Source organism: Eptesicus fuscus, chromosome 20, assembly GCF_027574615.1.
Source record: "Eptesicus fuscus isolate TK198812 chromosome 20, DD_ASM_mEF_20220401, whole genome shotgun sequence".
Taxonomy (NCBI): Eukaryota; Metazoa; Chordata; class Mammalia; order Chiroptera; family Vespertilionidae; genus Eptesicus; species Eptesicus fuscus.
Window position 1 is genome coordinate 14,348,389 of NC_072492.1, and position 20,583 is coordinate 14,368,971.

The following is a 20,583-nucleotide window of genomic DNA, read 5'->3' on the forward strand; positions in this document are numbered from 1 at the left end:
CAGCGCGGGAGCTGTGGGGGCGCTGCGGGCTGCGCGCAGCAGCCCTGAGAGGGAACGGCGGGACGTGGTCTCACGGGGCACGGCGGGTGTCGCGAGCCTTCCTCTTCAGCCTATCCCCGGCGTCTCGGGCGGGGGTCTTGAACGCTATTCCTATGGCAACGCCCCTCCGGCGCTCCGGGACCCCGCGGGACCCCAGGGAACCCTGGCGGGCTGCGGAGCTGGGTTGGGAGATCCCATGCCGGAACTGAGTGCAGCCGCGGGGTCCCGAGGGCGGCCGGGAGGCTTCTTTGATTGCCCGCGGTGCTGGGACGGCGGGGGAAGTAACCCTTCTCCTTAGGAAATCGAAACTGCTGTCCTGGCATGTCCTGCATCCGGAAGGGGTACATCCCTCGCCTGCGGAAGAGCTTGGGACTCTTCTCGGGGTGAGGGGTGGGGAGAGCCGGGGCTGTAACTGGCCGACGCGCCGAACGGGCACGCGCTGTGGTCTCCGGACTCCCCTGCAGCCCCGGCGTCCGCGCCGGCTGCGATTCTTTCTCCAGCTTTACAGATGTGCGCGCGAGGAGGGGTTTGCTTGGTAAGGGAGTTGGCCTTGCTCACGCTGCTGGAAAGTGGTATGCTGCTCCTTTGCTTCTCTGTCTAGTCCTGAGCCTCTGTCTGGTGCCGTCTTTATGACTCTGCAGGTAAAGGCAATTTGGCCTCTTAGGGTCTACCTCCCTTAACGAAACAATATTAGAATCCTTCATTGTCAAAGCCTTATTGTACCTGGGGGACTTGGGCGGGGGACTGGGGCGGGGGAGGCCCAGATGTGAGTTACCTGCCAGGGACACTGGGACCTGGCCAGTGTGCTTCTCCTGTTCCATCCCATTATTGGAGGAAAATACTCCTTATTTGACTTATTTATTGAGTGGCTGCAAGGTGCTGGCCACGACCTGTCGTGTTGGTTTTGAGTTAAGCTTTGTCTGAACGCACATTTTTTTAAAAATCCTCACCCGAGGACATATTTCTGTTGATTGCAGAGAGAGAGGGAGAAGGGGGGGGGGAGACAGAGACAGAGAGACAGGAACATTGATGTGAGAGGCATCCCTTTGGTTGCCTCCCGCACGCACCCCGACCAGGGATCGGACCAGCAACCTGGGTATGTGCCCTGACCGGGAATGGAACCTGAAACCCACTGGTGCACTGAGGATGCTCCAACCAACTGAGCTGCCTGGCCAGGGCTGTCTAAACACATCTTACCTTTGGGTGGCACGTGACAGTTTGCAGGCTTTTCTCATTTGGATTAGACTTCAGAACAAGGTGAAGGGGGCCTGGCATGTGTGTTACTTGCACTTTATAGTTAGAATAGAGAGCTGGGACTGGCACCCAGTTTTTTAAAAAAATTAAGCCTAGCCTGTTTGGCTCAGTAGATAAGTCAGCTGCAGACTGAAGGGTCCTGGGTTTGATTCCAGTCAAGGGCATGTACCTCAATTGCAGGCTTGATCCAAGACCCTGGTTGGGGTGTGTGGGGGAAGCAGCTAATTGATGTGTCTCTCACATTGATGTATCTGTCTCTCCTCCACTCTCTAAAAATCAATGGAAAAATATCCTTTGGTTAGGATTAACCAAATAACATTTTTTTATTATTGACAGTATTACAGATGTCCCCCATCTTACCCCCCCTCCAACCCCCAGCCTCCACCCAGTTTTTATCTTCGTCCTTTTTAGCATGTTAGACCTCCCTGGAGGGGGGAAATCATCAGATACATCCTATATAATAAAGAGGTAATATGCAAATTAACCCTCACACCCTCACAAGATGGCTGCTTACGATCAGGCCGGCAGGGGGGTTAGTGAGGGACGACCAAACGACTGAACAAGCAGGCTGCGTGGGGTGACCAGGCCGGCTGGGGGGGGGCAGTTAGGGGTGACCAGGCCGGCAGGGGGGGTGCAGTTGGGGGCAACCAGGTCTGCTGGGGGGGCAGTTGGGGGAGATTAGGCCGGCACGGGGGGGGGGGGGGCAGTTAGGGGCGATCAGGCTGGCAGGGGGGTGGGCAGTTAGGTGTGACCAGATAGGCAGGCAGGTGAGCGATTAGGAGCCAGCGGTACAGGCTTGTGAGAGGGGTCCTGGATTGGAGAGGGTGCAGGCTGGGCTGAGGGGACCGCACCCCCCCCCCCCCCCATGCATGAATTTCATGCATCGAGCCTCTAGTATTGTATGAAAGCAGTGGAGGAATAAAAGCAGAAAGAAAGCTACATTCCATGAAGCTAGTTTTTGGGTAAATCACAGAACATTGTGTAACATTGTTTAACACCCTAAGCAGCCAGCGAAGTTTGTAGCTCAGAGCAGTGAGGTGGGGTAGAAAGGTACAGGATGGCCTTGTTGCGAGGTAATGGGTAGGTAGTCCAGTATTTTTATACTAGGACGAGAATAGACGTTGGTGAGTGTTTTGGGGATACATTATAAAGGTTGAAATTGTGGAGAGCAGCTGGTTTTTCATTCAGCAGTTTTACTGAGCATGTAAACTTTTGAGCGTGTGCTTCAAAGTCAGGTTCCAGCCATGAGACGCTCATACCGGGCAAGTATGCTGATGGTTACCCTGCAAGTGCCTTGACGTGCGTGTAAGAGTTAGGGTAACATCTACCCAGTGGAATGTGCATCTTAAACAAAACATCCTTTCAGGGTTCAATTTAAAAGGGAGGATAGATAGGTTAGCACAGTCATGAGATTCTGGCTTCACAGTTTTCTTTTACTATTTTTGTGTCCTAATTTCCTGGCCTCTTCTGATTTAAGCTCTTTGGAAACCATGTTGCAAACGTTGACTAGGAAGAATTGAGTAGGGCATTTTAGTCCAGTTAGCTCATTAAACTGAAGATTCACTAGAAAATGCTTTGCTGGGGTGTTACTTGTTTAATGCTGCTTGCTGTACTTTAATCAGAATTTATCAGTTGGGCTACACTTGTTCTGAGATAGTCATTTAAATATTTAAAAAAACAGCAAAAATCTGTGTCACATAATTGGATTATCTGCAAGCACACTCTGGTAATGGTTTTTGTTTAGTGATGTTAGTGCGTGAGCATGTGGAAATCGTGCTTAGGAATAGTAAATAGAACCTGGAGAGCCTGAGTGTACAGTAACTTCTTTTTTTCTTTAATTTATTATTGAAAGCTTTACAGATGTTCCATGTTCCCTCTTCCCCCTCCCCAATTTTCTCCCCATTGATCTCCCCACTCCCATCCCCTCCCCAGGCCTTCACCACACTATTGCACTATTGTCTGTGTCCATGGGTTATGCATATATGCATATAGGTTCTTTGGTTAATCCTCCTCCCAATCCCCATCCCCAAACAATAACTTCTTTTTTAAAAAAATATATATTTTTATTGATTTCAGAGAGGAAGGGAGAGGGGAGAGAGAGAAAGAACCATCAATGATGAGAATCATTGATCAGCTGCCTCCTGCACGCCCCCTACTGGGGATCGAGCCAGGCATGTGCTCTTGACCAGAATCGAACCTGGGACCCTTCAGTCTGCAGGCCGACGCTCTATCCATTGAGCCAAACCAGCCAGGGCCCAAACAATAACTTCTTAATGTGACTTGCTTGGAAACCACTTTTCTTTCCTTCCATCATCCATGGGCATTGATTTGACCATATATAATTGGCTAAAGTCTGTCCTAAAAGTTTTCATTTCCATTCTCCATCTCTGCAACTGTCATATAAGCTGACTTTTATTCAGGTGTCTGTTCAGTTCTCACCTCTTTAGAAACCTTTCCTAATTTTTTAAAAGAAATTCCCTTTCTGGAATATAAACCCCATGAGGGCAGAGAGACTTTTTTGTTGTTGCTGTTTTTGTTAATTCTCAACTGAGGATATATTTTCCATTGATTTTTAGAGAGAATGGAAAGGAGGGGATGGTGGGGGAGAGAAACATTGATGTTAGAGAGACAGGCTCATCAGTTGGTTGCTTCCCACATTTACCCTGACTAGGGACAGGGATTGTAGGTGCCCTTGACTGGGAATCGAACCTGAGATCCCTCTATCCACTGAGCCACACCGGCCAGGTCAGACACTTTCTGTTTTGCTATATCTCCCAACTTAGAATCATCCTTGTGGTTGAAGGAAGGGATGAATTTATTGCGCATCATTTACCAGGTGTCAGGAATACTTGCCTAGGTACATCCTTAGTCTCTTGTCTAGCAAGCTGGCTGGTCCATCTGCTGGGAGCTACCTAACCTGCTTCTTATCCAGCCCATTTTAGTTTTAGCAGTTGAAGTGTACGAGCTCAGTTCTCCATTGGACATGGATTTGAATCATAGTTTTCCTAAACTGTTCAGAGGTAAGCCAATTAATTGCTCTGTCTCCGTTTCTTCAATTTGGGATAATCTCTATCTCAAAGGTGACCGTGAAGATCGAGAGAAATAGTACACGGAGCTTTTAGCACAGCTTTTAGACATTTTGACCCTGGCATTCAGTCTTTCTCCTAGTCTCTTAAGCCACACTTCCCTTTCCTTCCTCTGTAGAATTAAAGTGAAAATTGGAAAAATGTAAATGGGTTTTAAACAGAAAATTGATCATGGACTTTTATTAACTCACTGGAATTTGGTTAGGAAGACATTTTTGACAACAGTTCCAGTAATAAGGTGAACACATTCCATATTCTGGATAATCACAGTAGCCACTGGCTACTAATTTAATTAAAAATAAATAAAACCATACCCTGGCTGGTTTGGCTCAGTGGATAGAACGTCAGCCTGCAGACTGAAGGGTCCCAGGTTCGATTCCAGTCAAGGGCACATGCTAGGGTTGTGGGCTCGATCCCCAGTGGGGGGCGTGCAGGAGGCAGCCGATCAATGATTCTCATCATTGATGTTTCCATCTTCCTCTCCCTTCCTCTCTGAAATCAATAAAAATATTTTTAAATAAATAAATAAATAAAACCCAAAATTCAGTTCTTAGTCACTAGTTCTAGTCCAAGTGCTCAATAGCCCTGTGGCTCCCCACACCAGTAGGCACAGGTTAATAGAGCACTTGCATCAATCTGGAAAGTGCTGTTGGACAGCCCTGTTCCAGAAAATGCTTAGTAAATACAGGCTAGTAGGATAGGGAAAGGAGAAACTGCTTTCTTTCCTGTTTTGAAATTTATCTCTTTATTATTTTATTCATTCAACAAATGTCCCATGCCATTGCATATAGTCTGGATACCTTTCAGCACTATCCCTTTCTATACCACTTCTTTCTTTGCTCTACCTTCCCTTTTTTTCATTTCTGTCACAAGCAAATAGTTGATAGCCTTATTGAGGATTTTTTTTTTTTCCAAAGAAAGTTTATCTATTCACTGCAGTGACTGTTGATGTGCCAGAATAGAGCTGTAGAATCATTGTCGAGATATGCAGGGTTCAGTCACTGGCAAGTAGAGTTTCTGTAGTTAAGATACGATTTACAAGTCATGCCCAACAAAATGAGAAATTGATATGTCCTTAATATCTCTTGTTGAATCTGAGTAGGCCAACGAACTAGGTATCTATTGAATTCCACCTAGTGAGGCATTGTTGGGTAGAGGATGGGATGAGCATGGAGTGGGGGTAGAGGGAGAAGTAGTGGGTGGTTAAAAATGAATAGCCAGCTAGCTGGTTTGGCTCAATGGATAGAGCATCGGCCTGCAGACCAAAGGGTCCCAGGTTCGATTCTGGTCAAGGGCATGTACCTTGGTTGCGGGCTCCTCCCTGGCCCTGACCCTGGTCAGGGCTTGTGTAGGAGGCAACCAGTGATGTGTTTCTCTCACATCAGTGTTTCTGTCTCCACTCTCTCTTCCCCTCTCTCTAAAAATCAATGGAAAAATATCCTCAGGTGAGGATTAACAAAAACAAACAAACAAACAAGAATAGCTAGACCTAGAGCCTATTCACAGGCAACTCCGAACTCTAGGAGGGGAGATGAAAAGTATTGCATAAGAAACTGTATTATATGGTGGACAGTGAAAAATGCTTATGAGTTACTTTGAGAATTCAGAATAGGAAGGGATTGTTTTAGGGAAGTGATGGGGAGCATTGGGTGGTCAGGGAAGGTCTTTGCTGCAAGCATTGGAGCTGGGCTTTGGAAAATAAGCCTCTTTTGGACATGAGAGATGGCAGTGGGAAGAGGTCACTGTTCTCGATGGAAGGATATGAGGCTGGAAAAGTATGTTGAGGGCTGATTATGAAAGAATTGGTGAAGCATTTGGATTTTACTCTGAGCCATGGGGTGAGGCTGATTAAAGGTGTCAGCCAAGGTAGTGACATAACTAGAATAGTCTGAGGCATGTTGAAATGGCTACCATGTTTACCTTGCTTTCATCTTGACTAGAAACCCAAAGTAGTTTTTTGTTTTTTTTAAAGCAAACTTTGGTTAAATAATGGCTTTTGGACTTTGTCAGAACAGTCAAGTTATGAAATGCTAGATATTTTAAATGATGAAAAGTCAAAATATGAAATATCTCTTAGTACCATCTTATCTATATATATAAAAGGCCAAGCGACCGACCAGTAGGTATGATGTGCACTGACCACCAGGGGGCAGCTCAACACAGGAGCTGCCAAGCTGCGGTGACTTGGCAGTGGCAGTTCTTGGGTGATGCACCCAGAACCAGAGAGGAGGGAGCCCGATTCAGGGGTGCATCACTCGAGAACCGCCCTCTCGCAATCCGTGACCCCTCGGGGGATGTTGGAGAGCCAGTTTAGGCCTGATCCCCGCAGGCCAGGCCGAGGGACCCCACTTGCCAGAGGGACCCTGCTCACTCCACAGACGCCCTTCGAGCGGCGGCCCGGGCGGGACCCAGGGAAGTTGGCTCCAGGGTGTGTCCGGCCTATCTCAACCAGTTCCACCCCACCTGCTACCCTCTAATTAATTTTCTTTCAAAGTGCACGAATCCGTGCACCGGGGCACTAGTTTTTAATAATATCCAAGCTGTGTGTGTGTGTGTGTGTGTGTGTGTGTGAAGTGGGAGAGTGCAGACTAGGAGGATTGTCTATGACCCTTACTATCCCTTTGCACTCTCCTCCAGATGGTATTGCTATCTTTCCTTTCCCCTTCCATGCTTTGCATTACAGTATGTGAACTTGAGTTCTCAACAGTAAATATATCCACTTATTTCTTACTCTCTATTAAACAATTTTCTATATTTAGCCCTCTTGGTTAATGAGTACTCAGTAACCCCAGTGAAAGAAAAATTTCATCTGCCTTATTACAGATTTAGAAAAGTAGTAGTGGTAGTAATTCATCACCATGAGGAGCTTATCTATTCCGATGCCAACAAGGAAGATACTATATTTTAGGGAGATAATACTTTAAGGAAATACTGTTATGTGGAAGACTCTAATATATGTCTGAAACAATTATTCTTATAGTTCTCAAAATAGGATTCTATCACAGCTTTGACAATTATTTTTCTTTTATCTAATAGACATAGAGCAGAGTAGGGATAAAGTCAGGTAGTCCTTAAGGAATTATACAAACACACTAATTCACTGCTAAAATTGGGACTTGGATATAAGAAATATAAAAGTCTACAGAAAGGAAATATCAGGATTTTGTTAATCTAAAAAGACTTTGCGACCCTGGCAGGTATGGCTCAGTAGTTATGTTAGGGGCAAAAATAAATAGAATATTGGGGACTAGCTACAGTTATAAGGTATATTAATCATGCTCAGTTAACCATGATTGCCTTGTTCTGATTCAATAAAGGACATTCTAACCTGGCTAGGAGTTGTATGCCCCTTGGACCTGGGAGTCAACCTTGGAATTCCATACATTCTCATTCAAGAACAGCCTATTATCATGGAAAGATGAACAACCTTGTTGCCCAAACAATGGAGTCCCGCCCCAGCCTGCATTGCCTACCTCCCCATGTAATCTTTGTCCTATCCAATATAAGCATCTGGTTTATGGGGAGTTGCAGAGCAGATTTTTGCACATGACCTGCTGCTCTCCCATACTGCTGGCATTATTGGAATAAACGCTTATATATGATTCAACCCTGTCTCTGCTTAATTGGCTCAAGTAGTGAAAGGCAGCCTGGACCCCTTGCTTGGTGGGCCCATGCACAGAAGGGTCGTGGGTTCCATTCCCGTCAAGGGCATGTGCCTGGTTGAAGGTTTGATCCCCAGCTCTAGTCGGGGTGCATGCAGGAGGCAACCCTTCTGTGCCCCCCTCCCTTCCACTCTCAAAAATCATTGGAAAAATTATCCTCAGGTGAAGATTAACATAATAGTAAAAATACTTTGTGAATACAGTGTGGGTTAAAATTGGAGTAGGAGGAGGAGAGTAGAAATTGCATTTAAGATGGGGAATGGAAAGAACATATGTAATTCCTGGATTCATGAATTAATTAATATTTATTTCATTTCCTGACATTGGAGCAAGTATTAGGCAGCATAATAAAATGGGATGAACGTGGGCTTTGGCTTACGATCTTAAATCTTAAGTTAGTCTCTTGCTAATTGTGTGATTTTTAAGCAACCCACTTAACCTAAGAAAATTCTATTTAAGTACTGTGCTACTTTGAATATGTTGGTTAGACCTTGAGATAATTAACTGCTATTGGAGATATTAAAAGTATTCCTCTTTTTCTTGCTAAATATTACAAGAAACTATATTTTGTTTATAAAACTTTGTTATTGACACTAATCCAGAAAGAAGCTGCTGTGGCTTTAAAGTATTTTACTATACAGATTTTTTTTATAAGTGTAGAGGTATTAGTTTCTTATGGCTGCTGTAACACATTTCCACAAACTGGGTGGTTTAAAAGAGCAGAAAAGTTTTCTCTCATGATTCTGTAAACCAGAAGTCTAAAATGAGTGTTACTGGTCTGAAATCAAAGGTGTCACTAGAGCCATACTCTAGGAGAGAATCTGTCTCTTGCTTCTTCTAGCTTCTTGTGGCTGTTGGCATTCTGGCTTGTGGTCATATCGCCCTCATCTTCAAGGCCAGCATCCTAAAATACCTCCGTTCTGCTTTTCCTCTGCGTCAAATTTCCCTCTGCTCCCTTTTATAAGGTTAAGGCCTACCCATATAATCCAGCATAACCTCCCATCTAACATAGTCACCTGCAGAGACCCTGCCCCCTTTTTTTGCCATATAAGGTAATAGTCAAGGTTCCAGAAATTATGGATATAATGGGGGAGGGGAGGCATTTTTCAGTAGGCAGTATTGTATAATTTGGCCTATTAAGTCTAAAATTCTTCTGTGTGTAGTATACTTAAAGACCATGCCACCCAGTTTAAAGTACTGCTAATGAAATATAAAGATAAATAAGACGTTTCCTGCCTTCAAGAAACTTCAGGAATGCCACAGTAGGAAACTTGTCCTTTTGAAGACAGTGGAGAACCTGAAGTTTGGTTGAGCTGTGTTTTAGGAAGATTAGTCTTGATATGCATAGAATAGAATGGAGAGAGGAAGGATGAGAAGCGTGACTGGTTACGTGTGTGAATGATGCTAAGGCTTCAAGGAAATGTTGGTGTGATGGTGTTCAGAAAGAGAAAGATGTCAAGGTGCATCCCAGAAGGAATATGTTGTTTGCTATTGAGGCATAACTGACATGCAACAAAATTCTCCTATTTTAACTTGACAGTTGACAAATATTTATAGGAGTGTAACCACAACCACAGTCATGATATGGAACATTTCTATAATCTTAAAAAATTTCCTTGAACTTCTTCACAGTCTGTCCCATTCCCCTGGCCTCGGGCAACCACTGATTTGCGTTCTATCACCAGTTTGCCTTCTCTAGTTTCATGTGGGATTATACAGTATGTAGTCTTTTGTGTCTGGCTTCTTTCACTTAGCATATTGATATTGATGTAGTATGTTTTATGGCTGAGAATTATTCCATTACAGTCATGAGCTGCTTATTGAGGATGTGTTCTGAGAAATGCTTTGTTAGATGAATTCGTCATTGTGTGAACATCATAGATTGCACTTACACAAACCTAGATGCTATAGTCTAGTGGTCGGCAAACTCATTAGTCAACAGAGCCAAATAACAGTACAACGATTGAAATTTCTTTTGAGAGCCAATTTTTTTAAACTTAAACTTCTTCTAACGCTACTTCTTCAAAATAGACTCGCCCAGGCCATGGTATTTTGTGAAAGAGCCACACTCAAGGGGCCAACGAGCCGCATGTGGCTCGCGAGCTGCAGTTTGGCCTATTGCTCCTAGGCTACAAACCTGTATAGCATGTTACTGTACTGAATACCGTAGGTAATTGTAACACAAGTAAGCATTTGTGTATTTAATCATATCTAAATATAGAAAAGGTACAGTAAAAATACAGTATAATAGATAAAGTACATGTGTATGTGTTCAAGCAAAGTGTTAGGGGAGGGGGGGTGAAGGGAGAAGGTGCCATTGAAGGAAGAGTAGATGTTAGGAGGAGGGATGGAAGATTAGAGAGAAGAAAGGAAGAGAAGGGGAGAAGAGAAAGGAAGATCAGAGATCCAAACTGACCCATAGAGATAAAGCTTTAGATGAGAGAGAAATAAAAGGGATTTTTTTTTCCCTTGAATATTTTTTGATCCATGGTTGGTTGAATCCATGGATACAAAATCCAAGGATACAAGAGGGCTGACTATATTTAGGTTGTCTTTATTTTGTCAGCAATGTTTTATAGTTTCAATGTGCAGGTTTTGCATATTTTTGTTCAGTTTATTCCTAAGTGTTTTATGCATTGCCATACTATTGTAAGTGGATTATCATAGCCTATGCATGATAACCCAGAGCTTTCAAATTTGGATAACAATTAAAATGGAAGCCGGAAGAGGAGTTTGATTTAAGGAAGATGTTCAGTTTAATTTTGGCTTTGTTGAGTTTGTAGTACCATAGGTTATCCTTCCAGCAGGAGCTATTGAGAGAGACTTGGAGCCATCTACATAGGGGTGACAGTCAAGTATGGGTATGCTTGAGACCTCCAAGAGAGGAAGTTTAGAAAAAGTTCAATTCGAGGTCTGAACCTTGCAAACTTCTTTAAGAGAATGGGTAGTCAGAGTAGACTGTAAGAAAGTTAGCTGTAGAAAGGTAGGAAAAACACCTGGAGTACAGAGAGAGGAAAGAATTTCAAGAAAATCAAAAGAATTTCAAGAATGGACTAAGAGCTGGACACTGCAGAGAGGCTGAGGACCTTGAAGGATAAGGAAGGGTAATTGCAGTGGGTGGTTTTATCATTGTGATGGAGATCTTTGAGTAGAGTGGTATGGATAGTATCCAAGTTTCAAAAGATTAAGGAGGTAAGGAAGGAAACTGAGAAAAGAGGACTGGCTTCAGAAATTAGTGGAGAAGGAAAAGAGCATGATAGACAAGCCAATCTAGAGTGTTAACGTGTAAAAGTTTATTTGCAATAGGTGACTGTGAGCATGTACCAGGCTCACCTCCTTACAGAGGAGGTAAGGGCCCTCTTAGTGGCATAGGCTTTGGTAAAGGAAAATAAGAGGATATGAAATTATAGGCATTTGAGACAGATTAACTACTTCTCTTTTCATTTGGCTCTGATCATTTTGGTATACTAATTCTTTTTTAAAAATATTTCAAGAAAAATGATTTTAAGTATAATAATGTTACTTGCAATAAACATTAATATTTCAGGAAAAATGATTTTAAATGTAATAATATTACATGCAATAAAAAAATATTTCAAGGGATACACTGATTTTTTTTTTTTTTTTTTTTTTTTTTACAAAGAGGAAGGGAGAAGGAAAGAGAGTTAGAAACATCGATGAGAGAGAAACATCGATCAGCTGCCTCCTGCACACCTCCCACCAGGGATGTGCCTGCAACCAAGGTACATGCCCCTAACTGGAATTGAACCCGGGACCTCCTAGCCCACAGGCCGACGCTCTATCCACTGAGCCAAACCGGTCAGGGCATATACTAATTTTTTAAAAATTCCCTAGAACAGCCCGCCTGTGTGGCTCAGTGTTTGAGCATTGACACATGAACTAAGAGGTCACTGGCTTGATTCCTGGTCAGGGTACGTGCCTGGGTTGCAGACTTGATCCCCAGTAGGGAGCGTGCAGGAGGCAGCCGATCAATGTTTCTCTCTCATCAATATTTCTATCTCTCTATCCCTCTCCCTTCCTTTCTCTCTAAAAATCAATAAAAACATTTTTAAAAAATTCCCTAGAATAGCGTTTGGTAAAATATCACCTGTTGGCCAAATCTGACCTGAGACTTGTTTTTGTACTAAGAATTATATATGTGGGTATGTTTGTGTATGTGTATATGTGTGTATAGGTGTGTGTATATATTTTAATAGCTAATGAAAAACCAAAGGAAGACTATATCATGGCATGTGAACATTGTATGAAATTCAATTTTCAGTGTCCATAGATCAAGTTTTTTGGGTGGGGGCAGCCATGTGCTCATGCATTTATACTTTTGCAGGGTTGGGTAGTTGCTACAGAGACTGAGGCGCAAAGAGCCTAAAATATTTACTATCTGGCCCTTCACAGAAAATGTTTGCCAACTCCTGATCTGGAAGGACCATTGTGGGTTCCTTTAATGACTGTCCCATGACTTGCTGCTGCTGCTTCTGCTGCTGCTGCTGCTGCTGCTGCTTCTTCTTCTTCTTCTTCTTCTTCTTCTTCTTCTTCTTCTTCTTCTTCTTCTTCTTCTTCTTTGCAGTCAATATTGGTCTCTGTTTTAGGGCCTTTCATAGCGAATGCAGGTTTTATTTTTATTTTTTTGTCTCAAGCATGTTTGTTTCTGTCAAGATTGATGAACTATCAGAAAGCTCATCAAAGTATCTGACCTCATTGATATTGGGTATTTGTAAAGAAACATGACAAAATTATAATGCAAGCTGTTGACATTCTTCATTGATATTTAGCATAGCTCTTTTGGTGAAATCAGAGGTTTTATCCATTATTTCAATTTCTAGGCTTATTTTTCAAAAGCAAAGTTGGAAGTAGAGAAAGAAGAAACCACAGCTGAAAACTAACCACTTTGTAAAGAAGTAGTGGTAGTAAATCTTTAAACCAGACACTGTTCTAAATGATTTAGCCTACCTTAACGCAGTTACTCCTCGACAACCACTCTGAAATACTATTATTCCCATTTTCCACAGGAGAAAACTGAAGTCCAAAGAGGAGTAGGTAACTTGCCCAAGGTCACACAGCTAGTAAATGGGCAAGTTGGGGTTACAACCCAGTCAAGTGAGCCTCCAGAGTACATGCTCCTAAGACTGTGTTGTGTTGCCTTTCTCAGAATGGTAACCACGAACATTTATTGACCACTTAACTGGGGGGCAGATACTCTTCTCAGGTCATTATATGTATCAGCACATTTAATATTTACAATGCATTTGCCTAAGGGGTTACAACTATAAAGTGGTGGGGCCACTGATCCTAGTCAGTCTAGCTCCCCTGCCTGTACCCTTCACCACTGCACTGTGCTGTACAGAATGGTAATTTTATTCTTTTTCCTGTAAGAACTCTACAGCTTGGTGACACTTCAAGGACACATTGCATTGCTGTTTGCAAGGAGACAATTTTCCCCACAGGATAACATCTCAGCCATGGGCACTTTTTTCCATTACACTCTGAAATGGTAATTGATAGGTGCACTTGTGATCTGTGTTTCCCCTGCAAAAGATGCTGGGCAGAGGGCCTCTGATTTCATGAATAAGAGGCCTAAGTTATCCAAAGGCCCTTTTTTTATCTTGCCTCATCTCTGATCATAACCTTTGTAGTTTAGGTCTTTTGCCATTGTCCAGGCTGCAGCTGGAAATTTGTGTCAGAAATTCTGGAGTGAGACTTAGGGTATTGCTATAGATTTTGGAATTATATGTGTATAATCAATTTCCAAAGAAATTTACAGCGACTGTTAGAGAAGGTGATCGAAATAGCTTTTACTATCCCATTTTAAGGATTAGATAAAGCAACCAGCAACTTTCTACTCTTGAAGGCAAATAGCCTCATAATTCTCCATAATAATTCCCAGATTCTTTGTGACTATTAATTTTGTTTTTGACCCTCCTGTTTGTGAGTTCCTTGTAGATACTATTTTGAGTTTACATATTTTTGTTTATTTATTTATTTATTTATATTTAATCTTTATTGTTGAAAATATTACATATTTCCCCCTTTGACTCCCTCCAGCCCGCCCCCGCCCCTTGATTTTACATTTGATACTACTTCGGTGCTACATTATTTGTTTGCAAGAGGTGCAAATTAGACTGCCCTTTTTCAAAACTCTCAAAGAGGCAACTCAAAATCTACCATAATGCTTAGTGCACAGTAGGTGCGTCATAAATACATGTAGATTGATGACTTGTTTAAGTGACGTAAGTGACATGGAAGTGCAGAGTGAATTACTCATGCTATAGTCCTGATGGGTTGGAGCTTTTGAGCAAAATATTTAGGCTGCCTAGAATATTATGTGATTAAAACGAAAGGTTAATGGGTTCAGTCTGGTTCATGGAAGAAAAATCTGTAGTCCATAGCCACAGGCTGCCCCTGTGAAAACTATCTCTCCAGCAAGTGGGCTATAACTTTAACCCTAGGTTGAACTAGCAAGATGACTTCGCCTCTGGCCACCCTTTTCAGTTGACTTAAGCAGAGGCAGGTGAGTGGCAGACATTTTTGCCATTAAGCTCTTGGAGGACTAGGCTGGGTCTTGCCTTCTAATTATTTTTATTTGTCATAGAGCCAAGTACTATGTCTGTTCCACAAACCTGATGACTGATAATGGTTTAAAAGGAGAATCTGACCAAGAATGTAAAAGATTGAAGCCTTTTCTTTGCATTTTTCTGGCCTCAGAATGCTACAAACCTTACAGGCTTCATTTAAATCGGGTGGGGAACGTGTGCCCCGGGCAGTATAAGGCCCTCAAAATCATTTGGTCCGGCCCTGCCAAGGCACTAGGGGTGAGTTAATTAAATGCCTGACCAAATATAGCAGGCTAATTTTTAAGTTGATAATTTTGTATGGCCCGCGAATGATGTTATAAATATCAAAATGTCCCTTGGCAGAAGAAAGGTTCCCCACCTTTGGTTTAAATCTTCTGAAGTAAAACACCACTTTTCTAGGATGTCTTTCCTTGCACTAGCTTAATACAGGTGGTCTTGCTTCATGCTCTATATGTATTCCATGTCAGAGAGCTGTTAGTTGTTATTGAATTGTTTTGTTTACCAGCTCTTCTTCATTACCCTATAACTTTGTAAAAAATAAAAAATGTACCAGGGTGTATTTTTTTATGTTGACACTGGCACTGCATAGATGCTTAGTAAATTTTTAATGAATAACTAGGTTATGCAGTTGTCATCTCAAGAGATGAAAATCTTTGAACAAATCAACGAATGAACAAAAACATTGCAGTTAAATTGGCCTTCTATCTAAATGGCATTGACTCAGAATGAGGCAGATTGGGTTAGAGATGGGCTTGAGGATGGTGTCAAGATTTGGAATATCTGTGGTGGGAAATCGAGGGGTGAAGTGAAGGCCTGAGGCCCAGAGAATGACCATAGCAGCACCGTTGTTCCGTAGTTAGGCCTTGACTTCTGGAGGTAACTAATGTGCATGGTTGTGTGATTCCCCACCAAACTCTAGAGCCCAGGTGAAGTTCCTTGACTGTTCCTTCCTTAAGGAAGCCTTTCCTGATGTCCTAAGTTAAATTTCTTTATTATAGGTTCTTACAGTTTCGTTCTTCTAGTATTCATTATTGTTGTAGTTTTGCATTTGATTGTTACAGTTGTTATGATATAAAAGTTTACTTTCCCCAGTAACTGAAAGCTTTTAGGAAAGATATGTCTGATTTGCTTACCATTGTGCAGTGTCTGGCACCTCCCTAGTGGACACTTGGTAAATATTTGTTGAATTTAATGAATCAAATATAGTGGTTCTCAACCTTTTTACTCTAGCCCAGCACACCTGTGGAATATGACGTATTCCATCTGAACCACCATTGACTGCCCTGATCCCCTCCTGAAGGAGGGCAGTTGTCAGATAGGTTAGGGCAGTGGTTAATAAATCCCAGGTCCTGGAATGAGAATGCTGGGTTCCTCGCAGCCCCACCTCTCACCAGCTTTGTGACCTTATGCAAATTCTTTTTTAATTTAAATTATTTATTGTTGAAAGTATTACATAAGTCTCCTTTTTCCCCCATTGACCTCTCCCCGCCCATGCCCACCCCCCCTAGCACAGACCCTCGCCCCCCTACTGTCTGTGTCCATTGGTTCTGCTTATATGCATGCATACAAGTCCTTTGGTTGATCTCTTACCCACCCCCCCCTGCCTTCCCTCTGAGGTTTGATGGTCTGTTCGATGCTTCTGTCTCTGGATCTATTTTTGTTCATCAGTTTATGTTGTTCATTATATTTAACAAATGAGAGAGATCCTGTGATATTTATCTTTCTCTCACTGGCTTATTTCGCTTAGCATAATGCTCTCCAGTCTATCCATGCTGTTCTTATGCAAATTCTTAATCTCTCTATGCATGCCGCAGTGTCCTCATCTGTGAAGTGTTACTAATAGGACCTTGGGGTTGTCATGGAGTTTGCATTAGAGGATTCACAGAAAGCTTTTAGAGCAGCATGTGACATGTGAAAGTTAGTTACTATTGCTAGTGGTTTGAAAAACACTTCTAGATGGTTTTGATAATTTTCTTTCCTTGAGACTCCTGGCTTAATGGTAAAGGATTTGTAGGGCAGGTACCTGCTAGCATCTTATGTATGTGTCTGTTCATTGTCATATATTGAATATTGATCTTCAAGGCGAACTGAGAAGAGAAATCCCTGGACCAGGATGGTCTTTTTGGCCCAGTGATCCAGTGACACCCTGAAAGAAAATCATTCTTTATGAACCAGGAGGTCACGGTTCAATTCCCGGTCAGGGCATGTGCCCAGGTTTGTGGGCTCGATCCCCAGTATGAGGTGTGCAGGAGAGCTGACCAATGATTCTCTGTCATCATTGATGTTTCTGTCTCTTCCTCTCCCTTACTTTCTGAAATAAATAAAAAATATATTTAAAAAAGGAGTAGTAGAGCCCAGCCGGAGTGGCTCAGTTGGTTGAGCATTGTCCTGTGCACTGAAAGGTTGTGGGTTCCATCCATGGTAGGAGCATGTACGGAAGGCAACCGATGTTTCTCTCTCTCTTTCTCTTCCATCCCCTCTCTAAGCATGTCTTCAGGAGAAGATTTTTTTAAAAATGGTAGCCATCCTATCTGTGGAATGAGAGATTAGTGAGTGCTGTCTGCTTTACACCTGCTATGGTAAACTTGATTCTTTGTTTCCCTTGCAGAGGAGGTGGCCAAGTTGGAGAAGCACTTGATGCTTCTCCGACAAGAGTATGTCAAGCTGCAGAAGAAATTGGCAGAGACAGAGAAGAGATGCACTCTTTTGGCCGCGCAAGCAAACAAGGAAAACAGCAGCGAGTCCTTCATCAGCCGCCTGCTGACGATTGTGGCCGACCTCTATGAGCAGGAGCAGTATAGGTGAGCTCCTTGGACACAGGGCCAGTTTGGAGAAGCCAGCCCCTTAGCTTTATTCCCAGGCCACATGGCAACTTTTCCTCTCTTTCTCTTTTGTTTAAAGTATGTTTTTGTTGATTTCAGAGAGAGGAAAGGAGAGGGGAGAGAGTTAGAAACATCAGTGATGAGAAAATCATTGATCGCCTGCCTCTTGCACACCCCCTACTGGGGATGAAGGCTGCAACCCGGGCATATGCCGTGACTGGGAATCGAACCTTGACCTCCTGGTCCTTGGGTCAACACTCAACCACTGAACCACATCGGTTGGGCTCAACTTCTCATCTCTTTTTGACTTTCTTCCCAAGTTTATTTCTCTCTGTCGAGGATCTTAGCAAACCTTTAGTTTCTAGAATGTAAGTTTCTTAAGGCAAGATTTTGTCTATGTTTGTTTCCTGCTTATCTTAGGCACAGATAATAGAACTAGAAGGTCACGGTTTGATTCCTGGTCAGGGCACATGCCCAGGAGGCAGCGGATCAATGATTCTCTCTCATTATTGGTGTTTCTATCTCTCTCCCTTCCTCTCTGAAATTAATAAAAATATATATTTTTAAAAAGCTATTTAAATTCTTCAACAAAATGCATGTTTATGGGAAAAAGTTTATTGGTAAAAGAGGACCTGCTTCCCAAACTGATTTTTCAATTTCAGTTTCTCCATCTAGTTCTCTCTTTAATAGAACTAGAATTGTTGATACGCTTACATAATTACCAAGTATGTTCTAGATAGTGCTTTTGTGGGGAAAAATGTTTCTGCATGAAGCATTATATAGAAATATTCTGGTTGGGTCTCCTTTTAAGTGGATAATAGTTTTATGTATTCATTCATGTAATAGTTTTTGTGTATTTAGTTTCTAAAAGCTTTCCAACCTAACAGTTACTTTAGAGGGAGTATGAAAATTTAAAAAACACAAATATAAGCAGGGTGATGATAATTAATGACTTGGGATTGCTGTCAACACAGCCATATGGCACATACTGTGTCAGCTCAGTAGGTCATTCTTGGGTTTTGTTAACTGCCTAGATGCTTTCCTGCCTTAGTATTTGACATTTCAGAGTTAAACATAAATAACTATTTGGAAAGCTCTTTTCATATAATAGTATGTCATAAGTATAAAAACATGTTTGAAAGAAAATATTTCTCTCACTGTATTTCTTTATAAATGGTTGAGTAAAAGATGGCCAATAAAAGGTCTGAATGTTTCTCATAAGAACAGGAGTCTAGATATTGGGTCTCATATATGTGACTGTTTTATCAAAACTAATTTGGTCATACTTTTTCTGTTTTTACTGTGCTTGTGCATTAATGTGGTATGGAGCATAGCAGCACTGTAGTCTCAGAGCTGGCATCACAATCTTTAGGCTTTCTGTCGTTCTCCCCCTGATGATTATCTTGATTTATTGCTCATAAAACCTTTTCTACTTTTTATAAGAACGTTAATCATCCTATTTAACTTGTAGGTTCACCACCTTAAGAATCTCATTAGATGTCTTTGAAAGCAGAACATGGGTGTGAACTAAAGCTATAAGTTAGAAATAGAAAACATGTCTAGCAACATATTAGAAACATGACCCATCAGAATTAAGTGCTAGCATAGAGAAAGAAATTTGCTGTGATTTTTTTCTTTTGCAGATGTATGTTGATGAATATTTGTATATTTATCAGCTGTGAATTCTAGCTATACCTACTTATGATGACAGTTTTCTTTGTATATTTGTGGGTATGTTTCTTCATCAGTGATCTAAAGATAAAGGTTGGGGGAAGGCACATCAATGCTCACAAGTTTGTCCTGGCGGCCCGCAGTGACAGCTGGAGTCTGGCCAATTTGTCTTCCACCAAGGAGCTGGACCTGTCAGGTGAGCCTCTGACCTGTTGGGGACTCAAAACTGCCAGCACAAGAAGTCTTGGCAGAAGGTTAAGGTGTGTTGCTTTGAAATATTTGTGGTTTAACGGAAGTAGAATACTTTTCTTATTGGTCAGTGGTGACCACGAACTACTTAAACAATTAGTGAATCAGTAGGTTATACTTTGTGAATACCTTTGTTTACTATCTGGCTAATAAATAGTAAATATTTGCATATCTACAGTACTTTTATAATTTATAAAATATAAATGTCTGTCCAGAAACTCTTTTCATAAAATAGTATACTATAAATATGGGAGCATGTATAGAAAACAATTTTTCTTTCACTCCAAGAAAAAGCCCTCCTGTTCAGTTGCCTAAAATTGAATCATAGCTATCAAAGTACTTTTCCTGGTCTGTAAGAACTGAATTCAGAAGTAAAAGTTACTCCAAGGAATAAGAATATTTTTTATTTAAAATCAAAGGATGAGTGCCCTGGCCGGTGGGGCTCAGTTGGTTGAGCGTCGTCCCATGCTCCAAAAGGTTCAATTCCCAATCCGGGCACATACCCAGGTTGCAGGTTCAATCCCCTGTTGGGGTATGTATGGAAGGCAACCGATTGATGTTTCTCTCTCACATCGGTATTTTCTCTCTCTCTCTCTCCTCCCTCCCACTCCCTTTCTCTTTCTCTAATATCAATAAAAACGTATTTTTAAAACAACAAAGAATGAGCTTCATTCTTTAGAATTTGATAGGTGCATTGAGCTGTTTAAAGTTATTATTTAATTTTTTATGCCACATTATGTTGTGTAGAATATGTGTAAATATGGTGGTAAGTAGACATAAAAACATCATTTTTGAAAGTTGACTTCAAAATGCATTTTCAGATGGTACTCTTTTGTTTTAAAAAAGAAAATTTTAAATTTAATGCTGCTGTTAATAGTCATGAGAATTGTAATGCATGATAAGGAGAATACCTAGGCACTAAATTATTAGTTATTTCCAGAAGTGATTGGCTCTGTGGAAATTTTGCTGAATTGTCTTTGCTGACCATTCAGAAGGTACTGTTTTCCATGTGTAGTACTGGGAGCACTGAGATCATTATAACACGGTCCTTGCCATACAGACCGAGCTCATACTCTGTTAGAGGAAATGGGCTAATAATAAATCATTGCAGGCCAGGGCTGTGTGTATGGTAATATAATTGCTTTATGTTAAGGTACAGAAGACACTAACTAGGGCTGATAAGGTGTCAGAGGTGAGCAGTGTTGCAAAG

The 20,583-nt window shown here is 41.9% G+C and overlaps 1 protein-coding gene across 3 annotated transcripts in view; it reads left to right on the forward strand.

The window, feature by feature from the left end:
* Positions 1–20,583, forward strand: part of ANKFY1 (ankyrin repeat and FYVE domain containing 1) — a 64,789-nt gene that overhangs the window by 58 nt on the left and 44,148 nt on the right. The window contains exons 1-3 of one of the 3 annotated variants that reach the window (XM_054709664.1): positions 603–680; positions 17,240–17,432; positions 19,202–19,320. In XM_054709664.1, coding sequence (XP_054565639.1) covers positions 17,269–17,432; positions 19,202–19,320 — 283 coding nt within the window. In that variant the 5' untranslated portion in view covers positions 603–680; positions 17,240–17,268. Of the gene's footprint in view, positions 1–602; positions 681–17,239; positions 17,433–19,201; positions 19,321–20,583 lie in introns of those variants that run through there. The other 2 variants (XM_028133072.2, XM_054709665.1) reach the window with 2 other exon arrangements.